Genomic DNA, 17,657 nt, shown 5'->3' with positions numbered 1-17,657 from the left:
ATTTCCTCCTTGGGAGGTGCTCACTTTATTTCCGTAATCCATCTGAGTTATACATTTATTAATGGCATCCAGTGGTATTTCTACACACGGACACAGCACGAATCCATCTTAAGCACTCCTCTGTCTTTCTCTCCTGTCCCCAGCCTCCTAACTAATACCTCGGCAATGCTACCCTGCTCTCAGGTCAGGCTGCCGGTCTCCAATCTTGAGGTTTCACGTGGTTTCGGTTTCTCTAGTGTCCGCTCACAGCCACTCACCCTGGTGTACAGCTAGCCCACGACGCTTTGGGTCTTTGTGGGGAAACAGACAGATGCCGGGTGACTCGCATCAGCGGCTGTGCTGCTGCCTCTCTGAACCACTGCCTCTCTGAAAGGGCACTGAATTTTGTCCTTGAACATTTTGCTTATCTCCTTGATCATTTTTATTCTTGTGGGACTGGGGTTTGAGCCCTGGGGTTTGAGCCCTCTGGGGCCTCAGAGATGGGAAGACAGGGCTTTCATAAGGGGTTGCAAGTGGACTGCACCCCTTACTGTCCAGAGTTCAGAGTCTAGAAAGAACTCAAGGAGAGACAGATCCCCAAGGAAATTGAGAGCTAATAGGCACCTCTTGCACTGAAGTTAAACCAACGAGGCACACTTCCTCAGACTGGCAGAAGGAAAAAGGCTCTGCAGTGCCTCACATGGCTACGAATTTGGAAGGTTGTGAGGCAGGCGAAGCACCAATACTGTTCTAAGAAACATTTAGCAAGAGCCAGCTAAGATCCGGAGTTGAGTCTGAGTGCTGCGGGATGTTCTGGTCCGTCTGGAGAGGAAACCCAGCCCTCAGGCCAGATCACCTGGCAGGGAGCATTACTGGTAGAGTTTGCAGAACAGAAAGAAAACCTCGAGAGTCCTCAGGAGCTCAGTGTAAGGGGGAGAAATTCCTCCACAGTCCTGGCACACAGCTATTGTGAATGGATTAAAAAACTGAGTACAGCTTTGCAGAAAAGTGCAAACTGCAGAGCGTGAAGCCGAGGAACCGAACACTGCACAGAGTGACAAAAGCAGAGGGAAGCATAGCCTCATGGAGAGGAAGATGCCACTAGCGACAGTCAGCCTGTGCGCCTCTAGACCCATGACGAAATGCACATGACAGCTGTTTCCAACGGGCATTTCTGTACTCTATGGGAGAAATAGCTCGTAATTATAGCAACAGAGAAGAGAAGAGGTGGAAATCGCCTTACATTACTGTTAGGCCCAGCATGAGCCTAAATATAAGAAGGTATGAAGAGAACTCAGGAAACTAATCATCCATCGATGCAAAAACGCAAGAGACTCTTCTTGACCATTGCAATGGGGTCACCCCTGCTGGTCAGCTAGGAGTGGCACCGGAGACAAAGACCTTGGGTTTTTAAAAGACACAAGGCGGAATCTCCTGGCATTGCCTTCTTGGCGATTTAGGGTTGAATGAAGTGTTTAACTTTTAAAATAATTGGTCAGTTCGGGTCACCCTTAGGTCCAGTCAGTTTGGAATTTCCTGCCATCCACAGTTAAATGTGGGAGGGGGATTAACTCATCCCATGTCTGTTCTGAGGAGTGGGGGTTACAGGCTTTGGATCAAAGGTCAGGAGAAGGACTGGGGCCATTTGGCCCAGTTTCCAAACAAAGCCCATCTCACCGGCGCCAGCCAGTGATTTTTTTCTCCATTTAGTAGAGATCTCTGCTTGTTCTCTTATCTCTGCCCTCACAGATGGCTAATGTCAGGAACTTTTACATTCTTCGGTTCTCTGGAGAAGCACTCAGAGGCTTTAATTAACATGGGCCTAAAACTTGTAAATATAAGTTATAAGGCAATTAAAAGAAATATAGGTTACAGAGTTAGTCTGATTCTTTCATTACAACCACCTTACAGCGGGCACCCAAAGCAAACCAGAACTCGTGCAGGACCCAGCAAAGAGAACTCACTTCTGGCAGAAGAGCTGCCCACAGTTCCTGCAATGGTGTCGTCTTTCCGTGAGGGAGAAGCGCACGGAGCACCCTGAGCAGCTGTCGCCACCTTCGTCCTTCACCCAGTGGTCAGCGGCAGAACGGCCGGGCTGGTCACTCACAGACCAGCTGAACACTCGGCCTCGACTGTCACCCACGAGGATTCTGCTGTGATCCCTGTGCAAAACATGAGAAGGCCTCTGGTCCAGGGCTCAGGGTGTACGGGAGGAATGTTCAGAGGGGCCCCTGATTGCCTCAAAGGCAGTAAGTTAAAAGAGACAAAAACCAAACTGAGCCTTGATTCATTTTTCCATTTCAATTTTCTTTGGCTCAAGCCATGCTGTGTCTTGGAGGCACCCAGACAGTCCTTTGGCTTATTTGTTGAGAATTTAAAGTGACACAGGGGCAAGTTCAGACCAGAGCTGGACCAGCTGCACAGGCCAACACATGTCCCAAGGCCCCGGGTTGAAATGCGGGTCCCTCGTCATGCAAAATCACCCCGAGGGGAAGGTGGGCTATAAACACCCCAGCCCTTACTTGGAGACACCCAAGGCGGTGACCTCAGCTGGGTGTGCGTTATCCTTGCGATCAAAGGCCGTGTGCATCGTCAGCTTGCTCCTAAACACCAGCTGCCGCTCCCACCGGTACCCTGGAATGGAGAAGTGGGGGACAAACTAAGCTTAGGAGCTGTGGGCGCCACGGAGGTTTCTGGTTTACAACAAGCCTAGCTTGACCGATAGAAGAAGCCTTGGTCTGTGGCCCAGGACAGAGTTGATCAGGGATAGGGTCCGGAGGGGGCTGGAGCCACACAACCCATCAGCCACACCCTCACAGCACCCTACAGCCCCCATACGGCCTGTCAGCCACACCCCTCACAGGCAGAGGAGAAAGCAGGCCTCCAGTTACCAGGTTTCAATCTGCTGTAGTTTCGGGCCTCAGTTGGGTTGGGGTGGGCGTGGACGAGGGGCCCCTGAAGATGTGCTCTGGTCTGGCCCTCGGAATAGTTCACAAATATGAAGCCATCTTTCTCATCGAGACTGAGCTGGTCCGACCATCGCCTGGAGTCATCGGAGCCGCTGTCGTTGCACCAGGTGGCTGTCGCTCTGCAGGAGGCTGCCCGGGGCCTGTGGCTGGTGCTGCCGGGCTGGCTGGGCACATCCTTCGGATCCTGGCTGACGCTGGCCTCCTCTGCTTCGGAATCACTGCTGTCTTCATCTTGGGCTTGCTGCCCTGGGGAAGGCATTGGGAAAATGAGAGGTCGAAGGTATCATTTTACAGGTCCCTGTTTGTTTGTTTTTTCCTATCAGATGGGTGGGGCGATCCCACACAGGTATTTCCAGCAAGATTATACACAGGCAGACCGTGCAGGATCTTCCTTCGAATTCCTTCTCCTAGACCACACCTGAGAACATCCTAACAGCACAGGAAAAGCCAAACCACACACCTCCTGACATAGGCTGGCTCCTCCCAGTAAGTCTGCACACGCCACTGACTCTACTTGAACCCGCCTTCCCAAAGCCTGTGTGCACTGGTGTTACCTGTCTTTCAGGACACAACTTCCTGGCTTCTTTGTCTGAGATCTCACCCAATTCCTTCTACTCGCAGCACCTCACTCTTGCACAGGCCTTCCTGCCACACCTGTTGCTACCCAACATTCTTCTCTCAACTATCACTTTGGCACTATTTAGAGACCTGAGCTCTGTCCATGGCCATCAGTAACCACATGACTTCCAGGACAAGCAAGTTTCTTATGGAGGAGGTTCTGATTTTGAATCTTTTCTTCCCATCGACATTTCACATTCCCTACCCTCCTTCGGTAACGTCTCCCAAAGGGCCGATCCACAGGAGCAGTGTGCACACGTGGAAATGAGAGAGACCAATAGCACGCATGCGCACACTCTACATACTACTTACTGACTGGCAACGCCGTGGCTGTGCCTTCTCACACTAGCCTCGGCGGCTCATCCTCATCCTGAGCTGCCTCGGCCCTGGCACACTGCTCAGGCCTTCTCAGGGAACTGTTTTCCCCTCCGCAAAACGGCCACAGTATGACTGCACATGGGCCACACGATTGTCGGCCCACCTTGACTGAGCACGACCCTAGTCACTAAAGGAAAGTGACTCACTCCTTAGCGGATGCCACAAACCGATGCCTTAGAAAAAACACGCCCCCCCCACAGTTACTTAATCAACACTCCTCAATTTCACATTCTCCCTACTGCTGACTCAGTTTACCTCTTCTAGGGCTACAACTGAGCCTGTGGGAATTTACACCATCGATATACTTCGAGAATCCAAATGTACCGCTTACGCATTCCTTTTCCGGCACGGAAAGCAGATACTCCGTGCTTACAAAGAGAGCGTGTGCCCTTCTGAGAACGTGCCTTCCCTGTAGGAGCTCCTTCTATCACCACAGAGGTCATAGGAAGGTCATCACACTGAAAACTGATTCTCTCCAGCACATCATTAGTGCCAGACCAAGAAGAGCAGCTTCTCTGGAGACCAGCAACGCAGGGTTGCTGGCTCTATGGTGCTGTGCCCAGTCATTCTGTAGAGAAGTTATCCGGCTCCATTGCACCCAGAAATTTAAAGTTCTTCAGCTGGAATCGATGCCCTGCTTGAGCAGGGGCAGACAGGGTGAGCATACATGTTTAAGAGCCTGGCACCCTCCTGTGTCCACCCGCCCTGCACCCTATGAGCTGGCACAGCAGCGGTAGAACTGAGACTCGGGCTTCCAGCCTGGCGAGAAACCTCTCCAGCGTTTAGCTCACGATGCGGAAGTCCACTAAAGAGGGACTGGCGACCTGCGGCATGGACGGCACACCCGAGCACAGAAGGAAGGCCACAGGCACAGGCCGTGTGCACAGCGCCAGCCTCACCCGGTAGAGCTGTTCGCTGCCAGTCTTTCCAGAGGCCTACCCAAGCGAAAGGCTAGCTGTGAAGAGTGTGAGATACCTATCTGCGCTTCGGGGCAGCCTTCCTGCACTTCCGGGTCTTCCACAGGCTCAGGAGCTGGCGTTTCAGGAACTTGTAGAAATTCCATCCTCCAGAACTGCGTGGACATAATGTGGAAACAACACTCAAGACACAGACTGCAGACAGTGACCACGTTAGCTCGGGGGGCTCTGAGGGCCAGGTGGGTGGGGCCAGGGACTGCCTCGAGGTAGGTTTTTCTGAACCTGTGAGGCCGGCTGCCTCATGGTCCCTGTCCCTCAGCACAGCGAAAGAGCCAGCCAAGAAAGGCAGCTCTCAGCTATTGCTCCTGCACCCTGCCTGCCTGCTGCCACGTTCCCCACCATCATGGTCATGGAGACCTTGGCTGAAGCTTAAGCCCCCAATTAAATACTTTCTTCTATAAGTTGCCTCAGTCATGGTGTTTCTTCACAGAAACAGAACAGTAAAGAAGACAGTTACTGTATCAGTAAACTTCCGTTCCTGTTGAATACAAGCCCCACCTCCAAGCATATTTGTCTGGGGCAATTTTGGCAGTGCCTTAAACACTTGGCAGTGGGAACTGCAGCCTCACATGCAGCTGCGGCCCTGCATGCCTGCTGGCTGCGGCACAGCGCGCATACGGGAGTGGCTGTCAGCTCCACTATCTCTAAACTTGGTGTGTAATTAAGGGGGACACTGTATCAGCCACCTTGCTTTGACAGAGGGCACAATGAAGGGAAGCAGGCCCAAAGCAGTGTGTGTGAGCGTTCGCGCGCATGCCCGTACATGTGTGTGGGGACAGTGTGTGTAGATTCTTCTCTGAGCTCACTTACCCGGACCACTCCATCCGAGTGTCCAGTCACTATGACATTCTGGGTGTCCCATTCATTCATCTCAGACACGCAGCAGCAGACAATCTGCTGGCTCCTGCCCGTGAACGTGTTCACACTCACGATGGGGTTGCCGTTGATGCTCCACACGTGGATGTATGTGCCAGCGCAGGACACAATGTCCCCCTGGGGAGGAGAGACAGGAGGGGGCTTTGTCCCACTCGCTACTTGAAGCTTCGTATCCCACGTCTAGCTCTGAGAACCTTTGGGTCCTTAGGCTAGGGCGGAATGACTTCTGAGGTAACCTGGAAGTCAGGGCTTGCTGAAGCACCTTCAACAGCCGCTTCCCCAGGAGCCCAGAGATGAGTTGTTGCAGGAGCCATGGGTCACCAGTGCAGGCGAGAGGTGGGGCACCAACCGCCTGCTGGATCGCTCTCTCCTCCGCAAGGCTGTCAGTCGCCCACGGATGAGCTGAGCCCTTCTAAATGAGATTCTGTGACTTCCTCTGGGCGTGGCCCAAATTTATACCTCTAGTTCAAGAAACACACCCCTCAACTGACTGTTAGTAATGACCGCAAACATGGAGTGGAAGAGCAGCAGGTAGAAGGAAGACGGGCTCAGGAGTGCTGCCCCTCTCTTCAGTGACAGAGAAGACAGCTGGCTCCTACACACTACTGTAAAATCCATGTTTACAGCCCGGGGGTAAGGGAGGGCCCTGGGGTTAACACTTTTCACTGTAAATGATAAGTGAGCAATCTGAATCTATTTTATTAAAAATGTCAGCAAAACTCTCACTCCTCACAAGCCCCACAATTCCTCATCATTAGAGACGTAAACTCCAGAATGTTTTGCTTTCTCTAAAGTGTACAGCAGTGAGTGGGTTCTCAGGAAAGAACTCTTGTTTGGGTTATAAACTTTAATATCCTTTTGCTTTTCAAGCAACTTAAAGCCAAGCAGAATGCAGTGGCATCTACAGGCGACTCTCCATCAGCTCATGGGCAGGCTCGGTCAGTGTTCAGCCTGGGCTGTCTGCTTCCTAAGAGCATTACTTACTGTTAACTCGTTAATACAAAGAGCAGAAACGGGAGCTCGGTGGCCTCGGAGCTGGGTTAGAAAAGACAGTTTGTTCAGGTCCCAAATGATGCAGGTTCGGTCTCGGGACCCACTGACAATTATGTGGTAGGCCAGTGATGCGGTGGCACAGGTGACGGTATCGGTGTGGCCAAGGAGAGCCTACCAAAGAGAACAGCAAGAAATCAGGACCGTGACAACAGTGGGGCCACCTAGCTGACCCCGAGCTTCCAGATGTATCAGTGGAAAGACAGGCTTATATAGAGTCGATGCTCAGGGCAGGTGTGGGGTGTCAGCCTAGATACTTCTCTCCACCTTCTGGGGGCCAGAGAAAAATGGTGGCCTGGATCTCTGAAGGAAGAGGAAATACCAGCTGCAACTGGCTTGGATTCCTTTCTACCCTTCCCATGTGCTCAGGTACTGATCATGGGTCCCCAAGTAGAGACTTTAAGCTTCTTTTGCCACAGACCAAGCGCAATTATTACATTGTCCAAAAGTAAAATTACAGCTGCCTGGCTGTGGTCTGTGACCCTAAGAAGATAAAGGGAGAGCATGGCCTTGCCAGGCAGCCATGCTGCGCTGGAGCGAGGTGTCTGAGTGGCTCAGTCCTAAGGCTGGAGTGAGCTCTCTCTCTCCCTAACTGCAGTGAGAGGGCTAACGGGACCAGGAACTGCAATTGCGGTGAATGTCAGTGAGGTTCCGATCACTGTCAGGGGTCCCACTCACTGGAACCGCGCCACCTCTCCTGTCCACAGTGGGGCAAGCTCGCTCAGGCAAGGAGCGGCCTTAACTTCCTGGTCACACAGACACCTGGAGGTGTGCCGTGCGAACACGGAAGGCTGCTAAGCCCTCAGTCCACACTTCGGGGAACGTGAGCTTCAGAGCATTTAGGGAGTGTAGTCAGCAAATGCCACAAGAGCCTTATGGGTGTGACCCTGTTGAGAGCGCCTGCACAGGGCTCGCCTCAGTGAGTCTCAGGAGCCTTTGCTCTGTGTGGAAGGCTGTTGTACAAGGGATTTTATTCTCTCCATACATAGCTAGTGCACTGTTTGATGTTGGTTTCAGAATAGCCTCGGAGAATCTGAGCTTAAGTTCTGGCTTTATGTCAAGGTAACATGGGCATGCCTTCTATTCTAAGGTGTGTCCCCTTTACTTTTCCCCCTCCCCCACAACTACCTGACGTAACTTGGGTTCAGCCTTCTAATATGGTGCCCTAAATACAGAAGGTACTGAATAAGAGAGGCAGTCTTATACCGCTTTTTAAATTATATCCTAAAAGCAGCTGTAGCTCCTTATTTTAAAAATGCCTATGATAAATCCTCCCAGATCGGGCATTACAGAACAGCTTATACTGGGGAGATGGCTCATCAGGCACAGGAGTTTACATACACGCTCATAGCCTCTAGTTCAGTCCTTGGAACCCATGTAAAGTCGGAAGGAGAGAATGGGTTCCACAATATAGCTTAACTTTTGCATTAATTACATAGAATCATATTGATTAAATGATCAAAATACTTGTCAGCAGCGCCATCAGGTATTTTTCTGGACACATGAATGAATCTGACATGTGCTTATGTGTGACAAGTCATAAAACACCCGAGACTTGGTGGTTGGGTAAGTGGAAGCCGCTGCAAAGAGCACTGATATGAATCCACAGCAAATACATTTTGGGTTGCAAAACATTCCGTGTACACATAATTTCTAAGCAACATTTGTATTTCTTAGATATGCTGACCTATTGGTACCTAAAGACAACTTCCTTTAGACTTTATGAGGCAATGTTTGGGAAACAGCATACTCTGATTATTGAACAGTATTTCTAGTGAAATAACATGTTTAGGGTCAGCTGTGGTGGCACGCACATGCAAATCCAATACCCACGGAGGCTGGAGATCATGAGCCTGAGGGTAGCCTACTCTACACAGCGGGAGGCAATCTTCAGAAAAAAATAACACAACATACACCTCACCCCTCACAGCGAACACCACCCTCCACCCAAACCACGTTCTGGTTTCGTCCTCCATGACTGGAGTGGCTGCGGCTGAAGGAGCCTGCAGTGGGGCAGGAATGCGCCCACCCTGCTGCCCTGGTACCTGCTTGAGCGTGAGGGGCTTGGCCTTTTCTTTGGAGGTGCCCATCTCCCAGACACACACCACCGTGCTGGTTCCGCCCGTGATCACGAGCTTGGGGTTGGGGCAGACGGCGCAGAGAATCTGGCCCCACTCGGATAAGCATTCATAGACTGTCACTGCCTGTGGAAGAGAGCAGAGCATGCCAGCAACATGAGGGCTGGAGCTGAGCTCCCGGGAGGTCTCTGGAGGCCACTCCTTCTGGGCCGGGTTCAGTTGCGGCTGGCAGGGTTCAGTTACAGGGACTGTTCCACGGAGGCTCTAACCCCCAACTGCCCAAGAGCCTCTCAAGCTCGGGCTGCTAGGTGTCAAAGTTAAGAGACTCTGAGACCATGTTCACAACAGGGTCCGGTTTTTATCCAGTTTGGGAAAGTGACGTTCACCCTGTGTGATGGTAAAAGGTCATGGCTGCTGGAGCCAATGAAGCGTGCAAAGGGAGCACATGTCTAAGGAGCACTCTACCTGGAGAGAGCAGTACCCAGTGTAATCACAGGGCTACGCATGTCTGTCTGTCTGGATGGGAGGATCCATCAGAGGGCAACACCCACTAACAGGTCACCAATTTGCTTCTTTAAGACACTGTAGCAGCTTTTGGCACTAACATTAGTGGCCAGATTGTGACTTGCCAAAACAGAGGCTATTCAGGTTGCGGAAATGGTAAGCCCTTCGCTGGCTAGGATCTTCGAAGAATTCTGGGAGTGGGAGGGGAGCTGTCAGCGCCCACCTCACACATTTCCAAAAAACACTTGTTCACCAGGCAACATAACTGCTCCACCAGTTCTCTCCCATTTGAGGCAGGAAGTGTCCCTTCTTGCCTTTGGAGCAGCTGCTGACGAAGCCTGGTCTGGGCTCCCCCAACCCCTACATTGCTCAGAAGGGGAGCCACGTGTACCTTGTCTGACTCGTAGGTCCCTAGTCTGCAGCTGAGGTCGGCGTAGCCCCAGGCGAAGGTCTTGTTCCAAGCCGGGGGGATAAGAACCTTATTCTGCTCTACCGCGAGAATCCCTTTGTCTGTGCACACAATCTGCCCCACAGGCTCCTTGAGTTCTGTGAAGAAGCCACTGCATTAAGACAGGTACGGACTTCGCCCCTCAGCCTCACACACCAGGCGAGCATCCTGCCCAGATGATGAAAGGGCACGCATCACCTTACCTTTCACAGGCGTGAGGGAAGGCCTCAGGTTGTCTAGGTGATGGAAAAAGATCTTGTCACCCGTGGCTCCCGGTGGGACAGACACCCCTACGTTGTCTCCGTTGAGTCGGCTCCTCACTCGCTTTGGTGGATGAGGCTTTTTAAACAGCTGAGGAGAACGACACACTTTGTAAGGTAACGTGTACTCAGCCCCTTCGTGTGCCAGAAGCATGTTTTCGCGCTGGTGAGCTTTACAGGGATCAGGCACTACATGATCCCATATTTCACTTGAGGAAAGGGGTTTAGAACTACATGCTGACTGACACTTATTTGGCAGTGGTGTTTAAGAGTTAAGTAGTTCTCCATAACCTGACCCACTATCCCTGAGGGCAGGCAGCCTCATAACAGGACTTATCCTCATGCCACACAGCAGCCCTAGGGTGACTTAGTGGTGCCATTTTGGTGTCGTTGAGAATCTCATAATTTGCTGCAAATCTGTGACGCCACCTTCCACTCGAGGGAAGAAACTGAAAGAGGTTAAGAGCACTGTGGTAATCAGGGGCAGGGTTACGGCACAAAGCACTTGTGTCTGTCATACCTGTATTTTTGCAATGGAAAAAAAAATTTTTAAAGAAAAAAAATTTTTGGCATTTTTTGGTTCATTGTTTCTACAAGATTAAAAATACTAAAACTCCACTTAAAGACTCTTTAAAGCCTCTGAAACACTCCTATTGTCATTTTTGCTGGGAAAGTAGTATGTGAGGAAAGTGTCTCAGCTCAATGAGGAATCCATGGCCACATTCCCTGAGCCCTTACTGAGATCACTAGAGGAAAAAATGCAAAAACACTTGACATAGAGGAAGACAGGTGCAGACTCCCAAGCCTTGGAGATCCTTGGTTTTATTTTAGACACACACACACACACACACACACACACACACACACACACACACACACACGTAGGGATGTGGGCCAGATAAAACAAATACATAAAGCACTTTCATATGAAGGCCGGGCTGGCTCCATTTATGTTAACTCAGCACACGCTGCAGTCTTTTGGGAAGAAGGAACCTCACTGGAGAAAACTGCCCCAACCAGATTGCTGAGGAAGGCTGCAGGGCATGTTCTCCATTAATGACTGAGGCGGCAGGGCCCAGCCCACGGGGAGCAAGCGGTCAAGTGTGCCTCCTTGCCTCTGCTTCAGTTCCTGCCCCCCGGGTCCTGCCCTCATTTCCCTGGATGATGGGCTACAAGTTGTAAGACAACCCCCCCCCACCTCTCTTCACCCCAAGTTGCTTTTGGTCCATGGCGCTCATCACAGTGACAGAAGTGCTAACCAAGACAAAGATGCCAGGTCACAGGCACAGGAAGTTAGGCACCTACTGTGACCACGCAACCTAGGTTTGAAAGTATTCTCTTTCATTTAACGGGATGCCTTAGAAGTAACTCACTGGCCTCTTACACCAAGGTAACGTGGAAATCCTGCAACCGCAGATTTCCATGACGAGTAGTTCTAATTATTGACTCGATATTGATGGAGTCACCTGGAAGTCACAATGAGGACTCTGGCCTTTGATCAAGTTTTTTTTTTTTTTTTTTTTTTTGGGGGGGGGGGTTGTTCTGATCACCTTCACTGAGGCAGGAAGACCTGGCCTGAAGCCGAGTGGCATCATCCTCAGGAGGTGGGCCTTGGGCTGGGCAAGAGCAGAAAAGTGAGCTAGAGCACTAGGCGCGCATTTATTTCTCTCGGATCTTGGTGGAGGGGATATGAGCCAGCTGCTTCAAGTTCCTGCCCTGACTTCATGATGGACCAGAACTAACTGTGAGCAAAAATAAATTCTTTCTTCCCTGAGTTGCTTTTTTCAGGGTACTTTATCAAAAGCAACAGCACGGAAACTAGACCAGTCATTAAGCACTCTTCTGTTCCCACCTTAGTTTCTCTGCAGTATGTGTGTGTGTATGTGTGGAAAGAGAGAGAGAGAGAGAGAGAGAGAGAGAGAGAGAGAGAAGCTATATTAACATTTCCTTGCCTACAGTCAGCATTGGGTTTGGACTGGCATCAGGATGAAATCCCATCTCCATATTCTGTGGCCCACAAGGCCTCTCCTAGGTCTTGCTTGAGCAGAATACATGAACACATACTAGTTTGTGGGTGAAAACTATTCAAACAACAAAGACTGTATTTTCTGTGGACTGTAAAATGGAAAGGAGAGTGATAACAAGCCATTTACTGAGTTTAATGGGTGAGCGGTATGACGGTGCTAGCGACTGAGTCTTAACCACTTGTACGGTAATCTACCAATCAAGAGAAACATAGCAAGTCTGCAAAACGCAACAGACCCAACAGACCTGACGAGAGCAGCCATACCTGCTTAGGGATCTGACCGAAGTTGTTAATGAAGCCGATGGTGGCGGTCTCCTTCAGTGGGTCGTTGATGTTGTAGATGTCGACCTGACCCTCGTAGAAAAGGTGGTGGAAGACATTGACGGCCTCCACCGCGGCGGGACCCTGCTGCTTGTAGCCAAAGATGAGGTCAATCCACTCATGGAGGTGGGCACTGACGTAGTCGCACTCCAGAGCCTGTGGTTCCAGAACGGGCCAGGTCACTGCCTGCCTTTCGTCCGCGTCCCCCAAGTAAGGGGAACCCGGCTGGCGGTCAACGGGAGCTAAAGTCACCGAGAACCGCGGGGACAATGCAAGCAATTGAAAGAGTGCCTGGCGCCTTGCTCAAGAGCCTCCCTCCACGGGAGGTCACTTTCCCTTACCTCTCGGTGGACTCTGATGAACTCTCTGGGGTCTCCCTTAGCCCAGGGTGGAAGGATGACGTCTCCAAGCTTGGTGCCATTTTGTTTACAGCCTGTGCAAAGGACACATCAGGGATAAAATGCAAGAGCGAGCTCAGTGCTTAGCTTCCTACTGAGGAGACAGGAATCCTGGGCTGCAGGATTCAGTGCCAGAGCTATCCCGTTTCAGCACAGAACCCCCTCCCTCTTTCCTGAGACTGTCTGTTGTGTTGCCTCTCCACGGCTGCTTGCCTCAGAAAGAATGCCGACTGTTAGCAAAACCAGGCAAAACTCTACAGACCTCTCTTTTGGAAAGGTGACTTGCAAAGTTAAATGGTTTCTCCCTGGTAAACCTCCTCAGAGCTCTGCTAGGCTAAGCTTACTGTCCTAAGGGCCACACAGCAGTTTCTGGAACACCGCTGGCTGCAAATCCCTTTTCACTCACATGTGGGGCTATGAGAGTTTTTATGATAACTTCAGTACATGAGGTTTCTCACCCCCTTTGATACTTTATGTATTTTATAAATTAATAAATTGTAATATATTTGACACTATATATTAAGACAAGGTATCTCTATTGTGTAGCTCTGGCTGGCCTTGAACTCACAGAGATCCTCCTGCGTCTGCCTCCCCAGTGCTGGGATGAAAGGCATGCACCACCATGCCTGGCTGACAATTAAAATCTTAAGATGCCTCAGAAGAACACAGATATTTTGCAGCGATGGTTCTCATTAAAAAGGGAAAAAAAAAATCCGAAACAACAAATTTTTGCAACATTTTAAGAAAAATATTTGGAAACACTGGGGCTACTTGGCAGAAACAAAAACACTACTTTGCAATAAATATTGATATTTATTCCATGTAAACTTATTTTAAGTTATATGAGATAATCTGAGCCCAGCGTGGTGGTGCATATCTATAACCATAGTACTGAGGACAGGAAGACGTGGAGTGCAAACTGGATGCCAGCCTAGGCTACACAGCAAGTTGTAGGCCAGCCTGGGCTAGAAAATAAGAGCCTCAACTTCGAGAAAAAAAGGAACTATCTGCTGTAAGATTTTAAAAATTGATTAGAATTATCATCTAAAAAAACACGTTCTTTTTATTTTTAATGAAATAACTCCAGAAAGTAAATGTTAGCTTACAATTTTCATATGTACAAATGAAACCAGCACTGTGAAAAAAAGTGACTCTGAACAATAAGCAAGTGGCCTAGCTTCCCAGCAGGTGGTTAGATAAATACTGTGCCAAGAGCTCATGGGGTACAGTTTTCGAGTTTCAGAGCCCTGGGCTGCCTTATAATGCAGTTTACTGACCAATGTGTTGACTGGATAGAAGTTACCACATGACTTAAGACAAAAAATAAAATAAAATCTTTACAGTGACCACATGCTTCTCATGTTCCCTCTAATCCCCTCAAATGCATTCTCTCTCTCTCTCTCTCTCTCTCTCTCTGTAGGGGGCGGGGCAGGGATGCCTGCAGAGGCCAGAGGAGACAATCTCCCAAAGCTGGAGCTACAGGCAGCTGGGAGCCGACCTGCAAAGTAGGATCCCCTGAAAGACTTCACTCTTGGCCACAGAGCCATGTTTCCAGGCCCACAGACCTAAATGTTTGACGATGAGCAAGCAACAATCCTAGCCCCCTTGAGAAACAGCCTACCTTTAAAGAACACTTATGTCCCAACATATTTCTCAGAACTACCAGCCACTGTAAAGACAGCTGAAGGTGGTGCAGCTTCAAGAAATCCTTGGTTTACATATTTTGCAGCTCTTCCCAAGGCAAAAGACTAAGACAAGGAACTCTAGAACAACAGGAAACAAACCCAAAGGCTCTTTCTCTTACATTGGTGATCTTTCTTTGGGGAGAGGGGATTGGTGTTGAGCTTTGCTTTTGTGTGTGTTCTTGATGCAAGAGCCACACAACACAATGATTCATTTTTGAAGAGGACAATTCAATGGCATTTAGTAATGCAGCCAGCATTTCTATGAGGTCCCGGAGCATGTCTGCCACCCCAAAGAAACCACAAAGCAGATCATTGCTCTTTCCTGCACACACACAGTTAGCCAGTCCTGTCTGCTGTTACCTGCTCTGGGGCTGCTGAAGCATCACACATCGTGTGACTGACATCTATACTGGCCTGCCCTTTGCCACTCAGCATTCATCTACTGCTACACCATGTCTGATTATACAGTGCACTCCTGAGGCCCCTGTTTGGTTTAATGGTGCTACAAGGTGACACTTTAATAAGAGGTCGGGCCTTAGGGCTATGTCTTCTGATCACTGGGGCATGCCCTGGAAGGGGACAGAGACCCTGGTCCCTTTCCACTCGCCTCACTCTGCTTTCTAGCCACAGGGTAACAGCTGCTCTACAGCCCTCGCCTCTGCTGTGCCGCTCTGCCTCACCATAGCCAACCCACCAAGGCCGACCAGACCACGGTCTGAAATCTCCACAAGCCTTTTATAAGCTCATGAGTGGGCATTTGTTTTAGGGTGGGATGAGTAGTATTTCGTATTCTGCGCATGTGTGTCTCACAATGTGCTATCTGTTGACACACTCATGTGCAGCTGAGCTATCCCCACCATTCGTGTCTTGTGAACATGCCCGTTCATGTGCTTGCCTGAGCCTCTGCTTTCCACTCTGTATACCTAGGAGTGAGTCCAGGACAGTCAAAGGCTACACAGAGAAACACTGTCTCTGGGAAGGGTTGGGAAGATGGGGAAAACAGAAGAGTTTCTGGCTAGAATATTCTAAAGTAGAAATAGTAGAATTTTGATGTTTTCACAGAAACTCTTAGAAGCATAGGTCAGCAAATTGTGATCCAAGAAACGGAAATGGAAGCCAAGTGCCCTTCCTCTACCTGCCAGGTAACAGAAGAAACACTACGCAGGATACTTTTCCTTTCAAGACATGCTGATTTGGTACTCCCCCCAACCCCTTGGGAAATAGGACACTCACAGGATAAGGAAACATGCTTTAATTACTTTGAAATTCTAGTTTTAAAATACACAAGCATATAAACAGATAACGCCTCAGGTTACCTACAAGACTGAAATGATACGTGAGATTCTGTATACCGCCCCTGGCCATTAATAGGTTTTCAACAGTAGTGTTTCTCAAATACATTTGTATTCCACTTTGTTTTCACTGTAACAGCACAGCCCTGGCCACTGGATGCCATCTGTGTCTGCGTTAAATTTCTCCCAGACACTCAGCTGAACTGGCTCTTTTGGGGCAAGAAATTACTTTCCTTGCGTTTTGTGTACACTCATACTCCAGGGTAGTCAGAAAGGCAGCGGAGGTCACAGGGGCCTCCCTGTTCAAGCACCGTGGACAGTCTTTGTAAGAATGGCGTGTTTCCCCCTGCCTCCCCTGCTGACATTCCTAGGAAGCCCCACCTCCACGTACCTAGGTCGAAGTTGTTAGAATTGAACAAGAATTCTGGCAGGTAAAAAAATTCTGGGATGAGTTCTTTCACGTCTGCCATATTATGCTTTGATGCTGAGTACCAGGCCTCACGAACACTGTGGAACATCCGGTCTGCCAGGTCAAAGTGGCCACCCTGTGGGCAGAAGGAATCTATTAGGGAACTGCTGTGCCACAAAGTTCCTGTCAAGTTCAAGGGCTTAAAAAAAACCTTTGTGCCTTTGGCTCCATTCTAATTTCTTGCCATCCTACATTAAATGTGCAAAACTTTAAATAATGATAATTATTTTTGGGGGGTATATTCTTTACAAAGGATGCCCAGTGTATCTGTTTTGTAATCAAAGTAAAATTCAAATGTGAAGATTATAAATACTCTTAAAAACATTAATCTTTAGACAGTAAAACCAGGAGGAAATGAGAATTCCTCCAGAGTTTGATGAAGCCCTGAGGATTCTCACGTAAACCACATGTAATCCAACAGTCAGGCTTCTATGTATGTCTGAATGTTTATCCAACTCTACTTTTTACATTCATTTACATGGTAACTGGCTTCCACAGAGGATTCTCATTCCTATTTGATTTTGGTTGATTCCCTGACTTCCCTGTGCATGTTAACATAAATTAACAAGATGTCTAAGTTTTCACAACCATGAGAATGGAGTAGAAAGTTATGAGAGGCGATTGGTTGGTAAAACAAGATTAAGGAGAAAGCACTTTTACCTAAGCAGCTTCCTAGACATACCTGCTTCCTCCTCTAGACCCCGACTATGCTTCAGTGAACACAGATGCTAAAGAAAACCGCCACGGCCCATGCTGCCCTGGACTGTTTCTTCCTTCATTCCCTACTCATGACTACCTAACTCTGCTCTGGGTACCCTAGCCACCTTGCTCCTCCCCAGCCCCCAGGCCAGCCAGATGCCTACCTTGGGCCTTGTGTAGAGTTCACTATGTGTTCAGGTGTTTGCAGGACCCTAAACCTCCCTAAAAGACTACGCTTTAAGCTGCCTCCACCTCCCTCATCTTCCACTTTTCGTGGGTGTTTGTCTGACACATTTGATGGAAATCTAAAAACATCTCCCAATTCGCTCATTAGAAAACAATGTTTAGCTGCCTCCTTAACTAAAATCCTGAAACTATATTATTGAGCTTTGTCCTCATTCTCTGATGTCCTGCCAAACACCCAAACAGCGGTGAGGGCAAAGGAGGGATTCAGCAAGCAATGAAAGCCAAGATTCACCAAGCACACACTGAACTTAGATGGAGGGATTCACCAAGAAGACACTGAACTATTAAAGGGAAGATGGAGGGATTCTCCAAGTACACACTATGAAAGTGAACATGGAAGATGTGACTATAACCAAGGACACAGCAAAGGGGTTTAAATAAACA

General features: G+C 49.3%; 1 protein-coding gene across 7 annotated transcripts in view; it reads right to left on the bottom strand.

The window, feature by feature from the left end:
* Wdfy3 (WD repeat and FYVE domain containing 3) overlaps positions 1 to 17,657 on the bottom strand; it is a 215,502-nt gene that overhangs the window by 3,782 nt on the left and 194,063 nt on the right. For all 7 annotated transcript variants that reach the window (XM_055594634.1, XM_055594637.1, XM_055594636.1 and 4 more), the window contains 12 exons: positions 16,251 to 16,404; positions 12,826 to 12,917; positions 12,428 to 12,640; positions 10,081 to 10,228; positions 9,821 to 9,975; positions 8,893 to 9,051; positions 6,782 to 6,961; positions 5,732 to 5,914; positions 4,920 to 5,016; positions 2,871 to 3,194; positions 2,502 to 2,613; positions 1,944 to 2,141 (listed from right to left, as the gene is read on the bottom strand). In XM_055594634.1, coding sequence (XP_055450609.1) covers positions 1,944 to 2,141; positions 2,502 to 2,613; positions 2,871 to 3,194; positions 4,920 to 5,016; positions 5,732 to 5,914; positions 6,782 to 6,961; positions 8,893 to 9,051; positions 9,821 to 9,975; positions 10,081 to 10,228; positions 12,428 to 12,640; positions 12,826 to 12,917; positions 16,251 to 16,404 — 2,015 coding nt within the window. The remainder of the gene's footprint in view (positions 1 to 1,943; positions 2,142 to 2,501; positions 2,614 to 2,870; positions 3,195 to 4,919; positions 5,017 to 5,731; positions 5,915 to 6,781; positions 6,962 to 8,892; positions 9,052 to 9,820; positions 9,976 to 10,080; positions 10,229 to 12,427; positions 12,641 to 12,825; positions 12,918 to 16,250; positions 16,405 to 17,657) is intronic.

This window comes from Psammomys obesus, unplaced genomic scaffold (assembly GCF_907164565.1).
Source record: "Psammomys obesus unplaced genomic scaffold, mPsaObe1.curated_primary_1811, whole genome shotgun sequence".
Lineage (NCBI taxonomy): Eukaryota > Metazoa > Chordata > Mammalia > Rodentia > Muridae > Psammomys > Psammomys obesus.
Note: the sequence above shows the minus strand (reverse complement) of the source record. Positions and strands in the feature narration are given on the sequence as shown.